Source organism: Chiloscyllium plagiosum, unplaced genomic scaffold (assembly GCF_037043375.1).
Source record: "Chiloscyllium plagiosum isolate Xiang-an unplaced genomic scaffold, Cpla_swu_hap1 HiC_scaffold_5, whole genome shotgun sequence".
In the NCBI taxonomy this organism is placed as follows: domain Eukaryota; kingdom Metazoa; phylum Chordata; class Chondrichthyes; order Orectolobiformes; family Hemiscylliidae; genus Chiloscyllium; species Chiloscyllium plagiosum.
In genome coordinates, this window is record NW_028270143.1 from 118,047,924 (window position 1) to 118,062,551 (window position 14,628).

At 40.3% G+C, this 14,628-nt stretch overlaps 1 protein-coding gene across 2 annotated transcripts in view; it reads left to right on the forward strand.

Moving 5' to 3' along the window:
• The window catches only part of obscnb (obscurin, cytoskeletal calmodulin and titin-interacting RhoGEF b), a 799,195-nt gene that overhangs the window by 687,905 nt on the left and 96,662 nt on the right, over window positions 1-14,628 (forward strand). For both annotated transcript variants that reach the window (XR_015757277.1, XM_087987576.1), the window contains 3 exons: window positions 4,509-4,638; window positions 8,328-8,452; window positions 11,415-11,516. Coding sequence is in view for 1 of the 2 variants with exons in the window: in XM_087987576.1 (XP_087843702.1) it covers window positions 4,509-4,638; window positions 8,328-8,452; window positions 11,415-11,516 (357 nt within the window). In the remaining variant the exon portion in view is untranslated. The remainder of the gene's footprint in view (window positions 1-4,508; window positions 4,639-8,327; window positions 8,453-11,414; window positions 11,517-14,628) is intronic.

Sequence of the window (14,628 nt, forward strand, 5' to 3'; positions counted from 1 at the left end):
TGATGTAACCACCTCCAAGGCACAACACAGTGGCCCAGTGATTAGCACTGCTGCCTCACATCGCCAGAAACTTGGGTTCAGTTTGAGCCTCGAACAACTGTCAGTGTGGAGTTTGCACGTTCCAGGATTGTCTGCATGGGTTTCCTTCAGGTACTTCATTTTCCTTCCACAGTCCAAAGCTGTGCAGGTTAGGTGAATGTGCCATGCTAAATTGCCCAGTAGTGTCCAGGGATTAGTCATGGGAAATGCAGAGTTACAGGGATCAGTTTGGGGGGGTGAGGGGGCTGGTGATGATGGGTCTGCATAGGTTGTCCATCGGAGGGGCAGTGAGGACTCAATGGGCTGAATAGCCTGCTTCCACACTGTAAGGATTATATGACTCTTCTGTAACTCTAAACATATTATCCATAGAGTCTTGTGTCTCATAGATGTACAAAAGTGACTTCAGCCATTGCTCAAGTTCTGAAACCTTGAGCTGAAGTTTGTGCAGACAGTAAAAGCTTCTTGCAAATGTATTCATCTCAGACACAAAGTAGATCCATGATTACACACACTGTGCTTCTGGACATTCCTCTCAGCCCAGTTGCCCTGCCATGTTTTAACTGTGGATGGAGGTTTGCTCGCTGAGCTGGAATGTTCGTTTTCAGACATTTCGTCACCATCTAGGTAACATCATCAGTGAGCCTTCAGATGAAGCACTGGTGTCATGGCCCGCTTTCTGTGTTTAGGTTTCCTTGGGTTGGAGATGTCATATCCTATGGTGGAGTCATTTCCTGTGGTGATATCATTTCCTGTTCTTTTTCTCAGGGGGTGGTAAATAGGATCCAAGTCAATCTGTTTGTTAACAGAGTTCTTATTGGAATGCCATGCTTCTAGGAATTCTTGTGCGTGTCTCTGTTTGACTTGTCCTAGGATGGATGTGTTGTCCCAGTCGAAGTGGTGTCCTTCCTCATCTGCATGTAAGGATACTAGTAAGAGAGGGTCATGTCTTTTTGTGGCTAGTTGGTGTTCATGTATCCTAATGGCTAGTTTTCTGCCTGTTTGTCCAATGTAGTGTTTGTTACAGTTCTTGCAAGGTATTTTGTAAATGACATTAGTTTTGCTTGTTGTCTGTATAGGGTCTTTCAAGTGCATTAGGTGCTGTTTTAGTGTGTTGATGAGTTTGTGGGCTGCCATGATACCAAGAGGTCTGAGTAGTCTGGCAGTCATTTCCGAGATGTCTTTGATGTAGGGGAGAGTGGCTAAGGTTTCTGGATGTATTTGTCTGCTTGTTGGGGTTTGTTGCTGAGAATCCGACGGACTGTGTTCATTGGGTTCCCGTCCTTTTAGAATACACTGTATAGGTGATTTTTCCTCTGCTCTGCGTAGCTCCTCTGTGCTGCAGTGTGTAGTGGCTCATTGAAATAATGTTTTAATGCAGCTTTGTTTGTGGGTGTTGGGATGATTGCTCCTGTAGTTCAGTATTTGATCAGTAAGTGGTTTTACTCTGTTAACAAAAGATTGACTTGGATCTCATTTACTACCCCCTGAGAAAAAGAACAGGAAATGACATCACCATGGGAAATGACATCACCAACCCAAGGAAACCTAAAAGCATAAATAGAAAGCAGGCCATGCCACCAGTGCTTCATCCGGAGGCTCACTGAACATGTTACCTGGTATGGTGGCAAAAAAATCTGAAAACGAACCTTCCAGGTCAGCGAGCAAACCTACATCCAGAACCTCAACCTGAGCTACAAATCTTCTCAAAACTCACTAATGTTGTAATCTCACCAGTTTACAACTACAGTGTAAGAACTAGACTGAACCAGTTTACCTATTTAACTAATCAGCTACCTTTCCAGTAAAGCTTACTTCCCTTCCTTTCTTAATATTTTCAATGAGCCTATTCAGACATGTTATGACAGAACTCTGAAGCAGGTCGGCTTTTAAACCCAGGAAGTTTACCGCAGACATAGGGACACGACCACTCGGCGACAGGCACCCAACCTTATGCACCTGGTATTTCCATATCTTCTCCTGGTTACCCATCCATATTCCATGGATAAGAGCCCATGGTGTTAGGAGACAGGTACTGGCTTAGATAGAGGATTGGCTGGCTGGCAGAGGGCAGAGAGTGGGGATAGAGATGTCTTTTTCATTATGGCAGCCGGTAATAAGTAGAGTTCTGCGGGGACCAGTATTAGGACTACAACTATTCATGTTATACATTAACAATCTGGACAAAGGAACTGAGAGCATTTTGCTCAGTTTGCAGATGATACAAAGGTAGGTGGAAAGACAGGTAGTGTTGCAGATGGAGGGAGGCTGCAGGTGGACTTGGACAGGCTGTGGAAATACTGTAGGAGTGTGTGAGGTTCTGCACTTTGGGAAGAAGAATAGAGGAGTGGACGGTTTTCTAAATAGGGAAAGGCTTCAAAAATCTGAAGTACAAAGGGACTTAGGAATTCTAATTCAGGATTCTTTTCAGGTTAACTTGCAGATTCAATTGTTAGTTAGGAAAGCAAGTGTAATGTTGACATTCATTTCAAGAGGGCTAGAATACAAGAGCAGAAGTATATTGCTGAGGATGCATAAGGCTCTGGTCAGACTGCATTTGGAATATTGTGAGCAGTTTTAGGCCCCTTATCTAAGGAAGGAATTGAATTGAATTGAATTGAATTTATTGGCGCATGTACCGAGGCACAGTGAAAAGCTTTGTCTTGTGAGCAATACAAGCAGATCATAGAGTTAAGTAGCATAGATGAGTAAATAATAGGTAAACAGCGGCAAAAACAAAAACACAGATATAGGTGAAAGTTAAGAGTTTGTGAGTCCATTCAGTATTCTAACAACAGTAGGGTAGAAACTGTTTTGAAACCAACTGGTGCATGTGTTCAGGCTTCTGTACCTTCTCTCCGATGGTAGAGGTTATAGAAAAACATTGCCAGGGTGGGATGGATTTTTAAGAATGCTGGCAGCCTTTCCTTGACAGCGGGCCTGGTTGATGGATTCTATAGGTGGGAGGTTGGTCTTTGTGATTGTCCAGGCCAAATTCACCACTCTCTGTAACCGTCTCCAATCTTGAATGGTACAGTTGCTATACCAGGTAGTGATACATCCAGACAGAATGCTCTCGATGGCACAACTATAAAAGTTGGCAAGGATATTCGCAGTCATGCCAAATTTCCTCAGCTCCCTGAGGAAGCAGAGACGTTGTTGGGCCTTTGTAACCAGTGTGTCTACATGAAAAGTCCAAGAAAGCTTGTTGTGGATGACCACTCCCAGGAGCTTGACACTCTCCACTCATTCCATCTCTGTGCTGTTAATGTGTAGGGGGGCTTGAGTAACATCCCGCTGAAAGTCAACAAGACTAGGACCCAAGGGTACAACCTTAGAATGAAGGGATGACTTTTTAGAACTGAGATAAGGGGGAATTTCTTCAGTCAGAGAATGGTGAATCTGTGGAACTTATAGCCACAGAGACTCTGGAGGCCAAGTGATCAGGTGTATCAGGGGCTCCGGGGAAGGAGAACAGGGTTGAGAAATGTATCATCCATGATTAAATGGTGGAGCAGACTCGAGGGGCTGAATAGCCTTAGTTTGCTCCTGTACCTATGGTCTTGAGTACTAACCAGGCCTGAATCTGATAGCTTCTGAGATCAGACAAGATGAGGCATTTTCAGACTAGCACAGCCATAGGCTACCTTACTTTCTTTCCTTGTTTTAATTTTTAGTCCCATAAAAAAAGTTACAGCTAGCTACAAGCCATACTTTCAGAAAGTTATTGATGCTTAATTACTCACCACTCAGCAACTTCACTTTAATGTTTCAAACATCAAATAAAATGTTTTCAGGCAAGTAAAATGTTCTGTGAACATTTGTTATCTCTAATGTAGTGATTTTGTAGCTAACATTAAAATTTGATTCTATGAAGTACTGTTACTTAAGGATTTACATGGAAAGAAAGCATTTCAATCATATTTCTGATAATTCCTGAGGTAAGTGCAAAACCATGTGCACATGCATTTTACAAGAGTCAACAACTGCAGGTGGAATGAAATGCAGTAGATTTGTAACCAATCTGTAAACACAGCAATGCCAGAAATATTGATGAGGTACGCTGCCAGATTTGTTCAATCCAATACATCATTGTATGTCTAAATGAATAAATATATGAATCTAGACTTGCAGCCTAATTTTTTTTTCTTAAAGAGGGCACAGTAGTAGAGATACTTGCATGGTATAGTGTTATGTGATACTATTCCATCAATATATCTGCAGTTCCAAGCACTTAGACATTCACCACGGAGACAAGTGCAGTAGATCCATTTGAAAAATGATATACCATATGCCAAAGTCTCTGACTCTTTTTTGGGGAATTTATGCACTATACTTCCTAATACCTTTATAGTTTTGATCGCTGCCCAAAATTACAGTGAAACAGAGTTCCTGAAAGCTTCGAATCAGATGATTATTCTTCTATAATTTCCATGCTTTTTTATTAATCCAATTTTTCTCATTCATAGATTTGGAAAATGAGAACATTCAAAGTGTTACTGTGAAGAAGCTGCGTGAAATACAGTTCAGTCCAACCACATTCAAGAGAAAAACTTTTGCAGCTCGCATGAATGTAACCGAGCAAAATATTTTCTCAAGGTAACCTCTCTCTTGCAGTTAAGTTTTAACATAAAAGTAAAACATAGTGAAACATGTCAACTTTTAAATTAACTGTAAGCTGTAGCTTCCTTGTAATAACAGGAGGTAAAAATAAATCATAATTACAAATGTGCAGCAACATTTAATATTGGAAAGGAACTTATGACTTGACAATTTGAAATCACACTAATACTGTACACTCTTTAGTATTGTAAAAAATCACATTTGATCAAAGTTTTTTGTCTTAAGTTCATCAGGACATTTCACAAAAATACAATTTGAAAGGAAAGCCTCTTGATTGGTTGTCAAGAGGGCTGTGATTGTAGAGGTGTTATCATGCAGCTGATGGGCAGTTAATGGCCTCAATTTATTTAAGTTTGTGTAACGGGTGATGCTAGCCTGTTTCACCCTGAAACAGTGCACTACCAGGTGCTCTATTGGTGCATTGGCTGTGTCCCTACCTCAGGAGGACAGGGTTCATGTCCCACCTTCTCCAGAGGTGTTTAATCAACCTGTCTTTGACCTGTTGTCAAGCCAAATAGGCATTGTAATATCACGCCATTTAAGTGATTATGTGATGCCAGGTATATAGGCTATATGTCCCAAACTGCCACTTTGTTTCAAATAGCATGTTAATTCAACAGTTTGCAGCAAGCAATGTACTGACTGTACCCAATCAGCCAACACTTACAAAACTCACAGCACAGTATCTGACATTAGATATGATTCCTCAATTTGGACAACATTTGCTGCATTTTCGTAATTTGCAAGGAACTACGCTGACAACCAATTTAGGACTGTTAGTTGGGTTCGCAGTATGTCACACTGGAAGCTACAGACATTAATGCATGGACCTTGTTCTTTGCAGAAAGAAAGAATATCTATATGTACTGCACCTGTTTTAAGTCAACAAAATAGGTGACTGCAATTTGCTGGTTCAGTTCTAAGGGCAGTCCCCTGACCAAACAGAGTTTACCTTGTTTAAACATGCCTGGTTTAAAATTCAAAGCCTGGCTGTAACTATGAATCAGCATTAATGGATGTATACTCCATGGCAATACCTCTAAAAATTAAAATCTACTTGCCAACCAATCAGAACTCTCCTCTCATGGAATGTAAACCACCTGGATTAGAGGTATGGACACTGCCATGCACCACATGAGCCCCTGGTTCTGCACAGTCTCAGAGTGAAACTACTACTGTTGCTCAAACTTAAATAAACCATGTCCATTAGCAGTAATCAAGCATTCTCCATGGAAATGTTGGTTTCCTCCTTGAATTTGAAGTCTGACAAAATATCCTGAATTCAAGTCAAAAAGCTTCAACAAATGTGTCTTTGTTCGATAATTTCCAAGCTCTGAACTTTCAAACAACCATAACATATACTCTTGAGGTACCACAATAATCAAGCAGAGAAGTATTTGGTGCTTTTTTTCAAGATAGTCTACACTTAAGATTTACTGTCTCATTAGTTATATCGAATTTTTTAGTCAAAATATTTTAAACTTTTTAAAGTTAGAATCATAGAACTGAACTTTATTGTAAGACGATGGGCCAAACTCCCGATGTCAGGATCATATCTGGGTGCCAGGCCTGCATAGTAGGTAGTGGAATTACGTTGGCATTTTTCCCAGAAACACCTTCTTAACTGATGACCAATGGAGCTCCTGTCTTATTAACATTGTGGAGCAGAATGGTGATGCTGCCATCCTGACTATAAGCGGTGAGTTCCAGATCATTACAAACCATCTCATTAAAAAGTTCTTCCTTACATCTCACTGTATCGCTTGCCTAGTGCATTAAATCTGTGTCTCCTAATCTTTGTCAACCATTTTTTTTCTGTCTCCCTTTTTCTAAATCTCAAATGTTTTCCAATGCAACACAATGGTCCAAATGGCCTCATACTGCAGCATAACAATTCTGAGATTCAGTTTGCACATCCATGCTAGATATCCCTTCAACCTCCTTTGCTCCATCTTCTCCAACCTAATCTTATAACTAAATTCCCACAGGAAGTGTAATGATCAAAACTAAACACAGTACTCCAGTTGTGGCCTTATGATAGGTAACAACTTCCTAGCTTTTATTCCCACGGTTTATTGAAGTACTCAATGCCTGTATTTATGAAGCCCACAAACCCATATTCCTTGCTAACTAATCTCTCAATGTGTCTTGTAACTTTGAAAAGTGAATGTACATGAACACCCAGGCACATCTTCCCTGCACACTCTTTGAAATTATGCCTTTAAGTCTATATTGCTTCTTCCTATCCCTGTATGCACCTAACAGTCCTCTGCATTCAGTTCCTCAGACACTTGTCTGCCCATTCTACTCATAATAGAGTAACATTTCAAAATAGATTGTGATACCAAACTTGCAGGTATGATGAAGAACGAAAATGATACTAGTCAACTATAACTATAGTTCTTCATCATACCTACAAGTTTGGTATCACAATCTATTTTGAAATGTTACTCTATTATAAAATCCTAAGACTTGATAAGTACATAAAATATATGAATTTTGCAGCATCCAACAGAAAGAATTGCAGTACAGACTTAACATTTAAGACTTTTACAATAACAAATAAACTAAAATTAATATTATCTGCACATTACTTAACAGGTAATTTCCCTACTACATACCTAACACAAAGTACTGTTTGTGCATTATGCCATACTTCTAGCAGATATGTAGTCTTAAAGATTCAGCTCCAATTTCCTGTCTTTTTAGCAATCTCCCTTTCTACCAAACCAGGGTGAATCTTCCATTGTCCTTTGGAAGTTGTTTCACTCTGTTTTCTGAGTATCACCAAATTGACTTTCAGTAACAAAGCCAACACTGCTGGCTGTTTGTTCTTAAATTTGCACAGGAGTTATTTCTTCAAGCAGAGAATTCATTCTCACCATCACCCTGCTTGAAGGCTAAAATGAAAACTGTTTTTCTCTAATTTTCACAGCAGTAGCTGCTTCTGTCTGCCTCTCCCAGTCTCTCTGCATCCGTATTCCTTTGTCCAAAAACAGCTGCTCCTCTCTTTTGTACGAAGGTGTTAAAACCTGTCACTTGATTTTTTTTATGGGTTCTGTTACAGATCATTAGGAGCAGAATTATTATGATCACATTATCCTTGTTATCTGAGACATTCTATTTTATCTGAAGTTCAATGATATTTTAAATTTAACCATTTTGTAAAGCTACAAAATCATAAAAATGTATCAAAAAAGCAGTGGTCTCAGGACTAACTTTTGAAAAGAACAGTACCGTTCTTCAGTCTGAAAATTAACTCTTTACTACAACTTCCTTACCTGACACTGACCCCAACCTCCTATTCCATGACGGTCCATTTTGTTAACCAGCTGTTTGGATGGCATTTCTCAAGTGTTTTCTTAAAATCCATTCAGATAATAGTCACTAAATTTCATTCAATATGCTTGTCTGTGACTTCATCAAAAAATTCAGTTCAATAATTTTTTTTACAAATCCATGTGAAAAGAATTGCCAAGGTTCTTGTAAGATGTGAGGTAGGGAATTTAAAGTAAGATAAAAATATTTATGAAGTAAATGAGCATCTGCAAAGTATATATTCACTATCATAAATTCCTGATTATTGAAGGTATAACATTTATGCTGGTACTACACGAATCATGTCCATATTTTTCGTTAACACTTCCTTATCTATCCTTGGCAAGGATTTCAAGTGAAGGAGTTGATAACAGGAAAGAAGAAATGAGCATGTTACCTGAAATCAAGAGGCACCTATACATGGAGCATCCAAAGAGCTACCATGTGCATTTGGCTGCACAAGCCAATTCAGGTGATATAAGTGTAGTATTATGACATTATAGCATGAGAACATTGGGCAGTCTTCAGCATTTAAGAAGTGTAAATGTATTTCTGTCCCTTCACAGTTACTATGGGATTCTATTTTTGACAGGTCACTCTTATGTTCAGATACAATAATATAAGAAAGAATGAGACAGAACTCAATTCCCAATTTAGACACTAATGTATTTGCGCTTGTTAGCAATACACTCAGTAACTATAAATATGTTCGAAGCAATTATTTACCCTATCATCCAGTAAATGGATTTAGGAACTGGACCAGTTGAGTTTCATCCCCATATGTTGAAGGGAATGTCTAGAGAGATAGTGGATACATTGATCATCTTTCAAAATTCTATAGATTCTGGAAAGGTTATTGCAGACTGTAAAATTGCAAATGAAACCCCACTTTTAAGAAGGAAGGAAAGATGGATAATGACAAACTGCAGACCGGTTAGTTTGATTTCACTGGTAGGGAAAATATTAAAATCAGTTTTAAAGAATGTGGTAACTAGACATCCAGAAAAGAATGGTACAGTTGGCAGAGTTAATGTTTATTTATGAAATTGGAATCATGTTTGACAAATGTTTTGCAGATTTTCTGAGTATATTACTTGTAACAGTGATAAAGCAAATTCAGTAGATGTTGTGTATTTGGATTTCCAGATTTCTTTTTGGTAAGCTAAGAAGGTTTTTCACTAAAATCAGAATGCACAGGATTAGAGGTAATTTATTAGACAGATGTAGAATTGGCTAACAAGTAAAATCAGAACATTGGAATATAAATAATCATTTAATACCCCAGAACTAAAGTATTGCTGAAAACAAAACTCACTTTGGTGAAGCTTCACCAAAATCAGTATATTACTGATTATTACTCAGCAACACTAGAGTTGGAATAAGGAGATCATTCTGAGGATGGTAGGTTATTTCCAGTGGGGTATTGCAATATCTGTGCTAGGTTCACGGCTGTTCACAATTATCAATGACTTGTAGGAGGAGCAATTACAATGTTTCCACGTTTGCTGGTGACACCAAACTGAGTCAGAACATTAGGTGTGAGGAGGATGCAAGGAGGCTTCAAAAGGAATTGTATTGGTTAGGTGAATGTGTTAGAGTGTGGCAAATGAAGTATAATGAAAATAAGTGGGAAGTTATTCACTTCAGTAGAAAAACAGAAAGGCAGATTATTTCTTAATTGGTGGGAAGTTAGGGGAGGGACCTGGATATAATTGATCACAGGTCACAAAATGTTAACATGCGCGTTTGGAAAGCAATTAAGAAGACATATCATATGTGGACCTTCATCACAATAGATTTCTGGAGACTAACGACATGATGGGATATGCAGATAGTGTGGAAAGGTGACATTGAAGATGATGATCGGTCATAATCTATTCAAATAGAAGGCTTGATGGACTGAATGGTCTATTCCTATCCCTATATTCCTAAATTGGTTCTTTGCAGCATTAAATCATCTTTTTCAATGGATAGTCAGCTCGAATTGACCTATCACAATCCACCTTCCTCATAATTGTCCAATGGGTGGTCTAATTCTTGTTTAGGCCACAATATTAGAATTCTCCCTGATGTTGTACATTTGTTTTTTACTTTTTCTTCATTAATTCTCCATCACTGTTGAATGTTGCAAATGTCTTTAGCTTATTGTCCAACATTTCAAAGTATTAGTTTCCATCACAGGCTGGTAATATGTTTGTCTGTGAAAATGATTGACATGGATGAGTTGGACCAAAGGGTCTGTTTCCATGTTGCACATCTCTATGACTCTAATAGCCTGATGTCAGGCTAAAGTGAAAAGTACTTCACTTTTTATTCTGAACCATTGTGGCATCTGTGGCTTCAATACCTTTCACAAATCTCAGCCAAAACATTCACATAAATCACATAAATTGTATCAAGGCTATTACAGATTCTTGTTCTGTGCCTAAACTGCTGAAGGCCCAGGCCATTTGTGCACCAAAGAGGTTTAGTACTGAAATAAGGCACATCAAAGCCATTTTGTGGGTTAATAATCACACTGATCAGATCTCTTTTCAGTGTATATCACACAAATGCAGGAAATGACCTTTGATCCTGAAAAGTGCCCAGTCTACCTCAGATCCCTGGAACTGCAAATTATCTTAAGAGGTTGAGGAACAGGTGAAGCTAATTTTATCATGCTGTGATAATGCAGTAGCAACATGAGAGGACACTGCTGTGAAGTCAAAAAGACATTTTGCCTATCACACAAGTGAAAAACATGGTATATGAATAACAGTGTTGGTGTGATGCCAGGTCTATAGGCTGTATGTCTCAAAGATTGGTTGATTGTATCAAATAGCACATCCTTTTGGCTGTTTACAAATAACCAAAATGTTGACGATACCCAGCCAACCCATGCTAACAAAGATCACAGTACAGAATACAACATTAGTTGCGATCCTGCAATTAGACAACATTTACTGGATATGTCTGAATGTAAGGATTGTCAGTCAATCTTGCAGTATAGCACTCTTATGCAAACTGTAAGTTATATATATTAATACATAGGGCCCTGTTCTTTACAGACTGAAAGAATAAGTACACATACCACATCATACAATTATTACAACCCAACATTATAGATGACAGACATTTGTTGGTTCATTTCTCCAATCAATGCCTTCACCAGAGTTAATCTGGTTTAAAATTTAAAGGTGTCCTGACATTTAACTGTCAGTCATCATTAAGTGGTACATTCTCCATGGCAATGGCTCTACCAATCAGAGTGCAGTTGCTAACCAAGCAACATTCTTGTACAGTATAAATGTTGATTTTCCCCTCAAATTGCTATTCATGTGAATGTTTTAATTAGTGCAAGTCAAAAACCTTTAACAAATTGTGACTTCTCTCAGCAGTATTTCAGTTTTCTGAATGACTGTTTGTATACATTTCTTTCTTTTCTATCTATATAGGTATTCTCGAAGTACAAGGTGCAGAACCCAGTGATACCCAGAAAATCAGCACCTCACAACAATTTCTATCACTTACACCATCTGTTGTTAACACTAGAATAGGTAAGTCTGCTTTTTGTCCCTCCTAGGGATCATTGGTTTGAGAACTTTGGGAAGTGTTGTGTTTTAATTCACAAGGTGTCACAATTGTGCAGAACGAGCGCATGGCATGGATGAGAGAGGGATTGGTAGTTACTGTTCAGCTCACCTATCCTTTCAAACTTGCCATTAGGGACACCATACTATGTTCAATCCTTTTTTTTTCAAATGTGATTTGCTTTTCTGTTTCTTCCCCAGAGCTGATAATCTATATTTTTATTTGATCACCCTCTTAAATTTTGTTTCACTGCAACCCTTAATTACAAACCATTGCTTAGTTCTCACATCTTACATCCAACAGAAAACATTTCATAGATATAGATACTTTTTCTCATTGGAACCAGTGAATACCCTTATCAAATTCTTCCTCTTCCCTAGAAAATAAAGCCCAGAATGAAAAAAAGACTTTGAAAATGCATTGTCCTTTCTGGACTTCCTGTAGCCATTAAGTACCTGTACTAGAGGCTTTACTGGCATTCTTACTGTTTCCAAACTTGTCACCTTCTTTCTCTGGCCTTGTTACAAAAGGATTTTTTCACCAATTGCTGTCTGGTTGTTACAATGGAAGAGCTGTGTTGCATACAATAGATCATAGCAGTCTTGGAGATAAGCATAGCTGTATTATAAGAAACATCTTGATATATTCTAGTATAGAAAATGCTGTCTAAACATTTCTAGGATGTATTTAGTTATGATTCTGGAGTCAAGCTGATGCAGGAGAACCTTTAAAAATGGCATTGCAAACTACTTCTGGGATTCCCAAACAGCACGATGGACTTCCAGTTTTCAGGAGTGCCATTTAAGGGTGCTAGCCAGTTTAAGTTGTGAGCTTGCACCCAATACTGCTTGCCAGGCTGGTCACATAACGCAAGTATCAATTTTATAGTCCTCTGTAATTTTCATGTAGTCAGGTAAAAACTTTTCAGAGAGTCATGGCATCTCAGAGATATCCAGAACCATAGTCTGTATGATGGAACAAAGATAAATGTTTGATTGACAGGGTCATACTTATCAAAACCTTTGTTCAGACCCCAATAATACTCTGAAGAAGGGTCAAAATATTAACTCTGTTTTCTCTCCACAGATACTTCCAGAGCTGCTGAGTGTCTCCAGCAATTTCTGTTCTTGATTCACAATAATGAAGTCTGCCTTGATGACATGTAACTTTTTTTTCCAGTCATCCTTCATCACTCTTGAATGTGGCAAATGAGTTGAGCATATTGTCAGCAGATATAACATCAGTTTCTATTCTTGGTCACATTCCAGGACCACCAAAATAATTAAACATTCAGAGTTCCACAAATTGCCTACTTATAAGTTGTTGCTCAGTGTAATTTTAATTAAAACAAGCTCAGAAAAAGAAACACAGAACAAAATGCTGTTGCATTTTGAAAGAAAACTAACCTTGACATCATCAATCAGTCATTTCCAACTGCCGCCGGGACATTAACCGCCTCAACCTGTCGACCCCCCTCCCCCACTCCAACCTCTCACCCTCACAACGCGCAGCCCTCCAATCCCTCTGCTCTAATCCCAACCTCACCATTAAGACAGCGGATAAAGGGGATGCAGTGGTAGTCTGGCGCACTGACCTCTACACCGCTGAAGCCAAACGCCAACTCGAGGACACCTCTTCCTACTGCCCCCTCGACCATGACCCCACCCCCCATCACCAAACCATCATCTCCCAGACCATACAGAACCTCATCACCTCAGGAGATCTCCCACCCACAGCTTCCAACCTCATAGTCTGGGAACCCCGCACTGCCCGGTTCTACCTCCTTCCCAAGATCCACAAGCCTGACCACCCTGGCCAACCCATTGTCTCAGCATGCTCCTGCCCCCTGAACGCATCTCTACCTACCTCGAAACTGTCCTATCCCCCCTAGTCCAGGAACTCCCCACATACGTTCGAGACACCACCCACGCCTTCCACCTCCTCCAAGACTTCCGTTTCCCCAGTCCCCAACGCCTCATCTTCACCATGGATATCCAATCCCTCTACACCTCCATCCGCCACGACCAGGGCCTCCAAGCCCTCCGTTTTTTCCTCTCCAGACGTCCCCAACAGTACCCTTCCACCGACACTCTCATTCGTTTGGCCGAACTGGTCCTCACCCTTAACAATTTCTCCTTTGAATCCTCCCACTTCCTCCAGACCAAAGGGGTAGCCATGGGCACATATGGGCCCCAGTTATGCCTGTCTCTTTGTTGGCTACGTAGAACAGTTGATCTTCCATAATTACACCGGCACCACCCCCACCTCTTCCTCCGCTACATTGATGACTGCATTGGCGCCACCTCATGCTCCCGCGAGGAGGTTGAGCAATTCATCAACTTCACCAACACATTCCACCCTGACCTTAAATTTACCTGGACCATCTCTGACACCTCCCTCCCCTTCCTGGACCTCTCCATCTCCAGTGACGACCGACTTGACACTGACATTTTTTACAAACCAACCGACTCCCACAGCTACCTGGATTACACCTCTTCCCACCCTATCTCTTGCAAAAATGCCATCCCGTATTCCCAATTCCTCCGCCTCCGCCGTATCTGCTCCCAGGAGGACCAGTTCCACCATAGAACACACCAGATGACCTCCTTCTTTAGAGACCGCAATTTCCCTTCCCACGTGGTTAAAGATGCCCTCCAACGCATCTTGTCCACATCCCGCACCTCCGCCCTCAGACCCCACCCCTCCAACCGTAACAAGGACAGAACGCCCCTGGTGCTCACCTTCCACCCTACCAACCTTCACATAAACCAAATCATCCGCCGACATTTCCGCCACCAGGGGTATATTTCCCTCCCCACCCCTTTCCGCCTTCCGCAAAGACCATTCCCTCCGTGACTACCTGGTCAGGTCCACGCCCCCCTACGACTCACCCTCCCATCCTGGCACTTTCCCCTGCCACCGCAGGAACTGTAAAACCTGTGCCCACACCTCGTCCCTCACCTCTATCCAAGGCCCTAAAGGAGCCTTCCACATCCATCAAAGTTTTACCTGCACATCCATTAATATCATTTATTGTATCCGTTGCTCCCGATGCGGTCTCCTCTACATCGGGGAGAC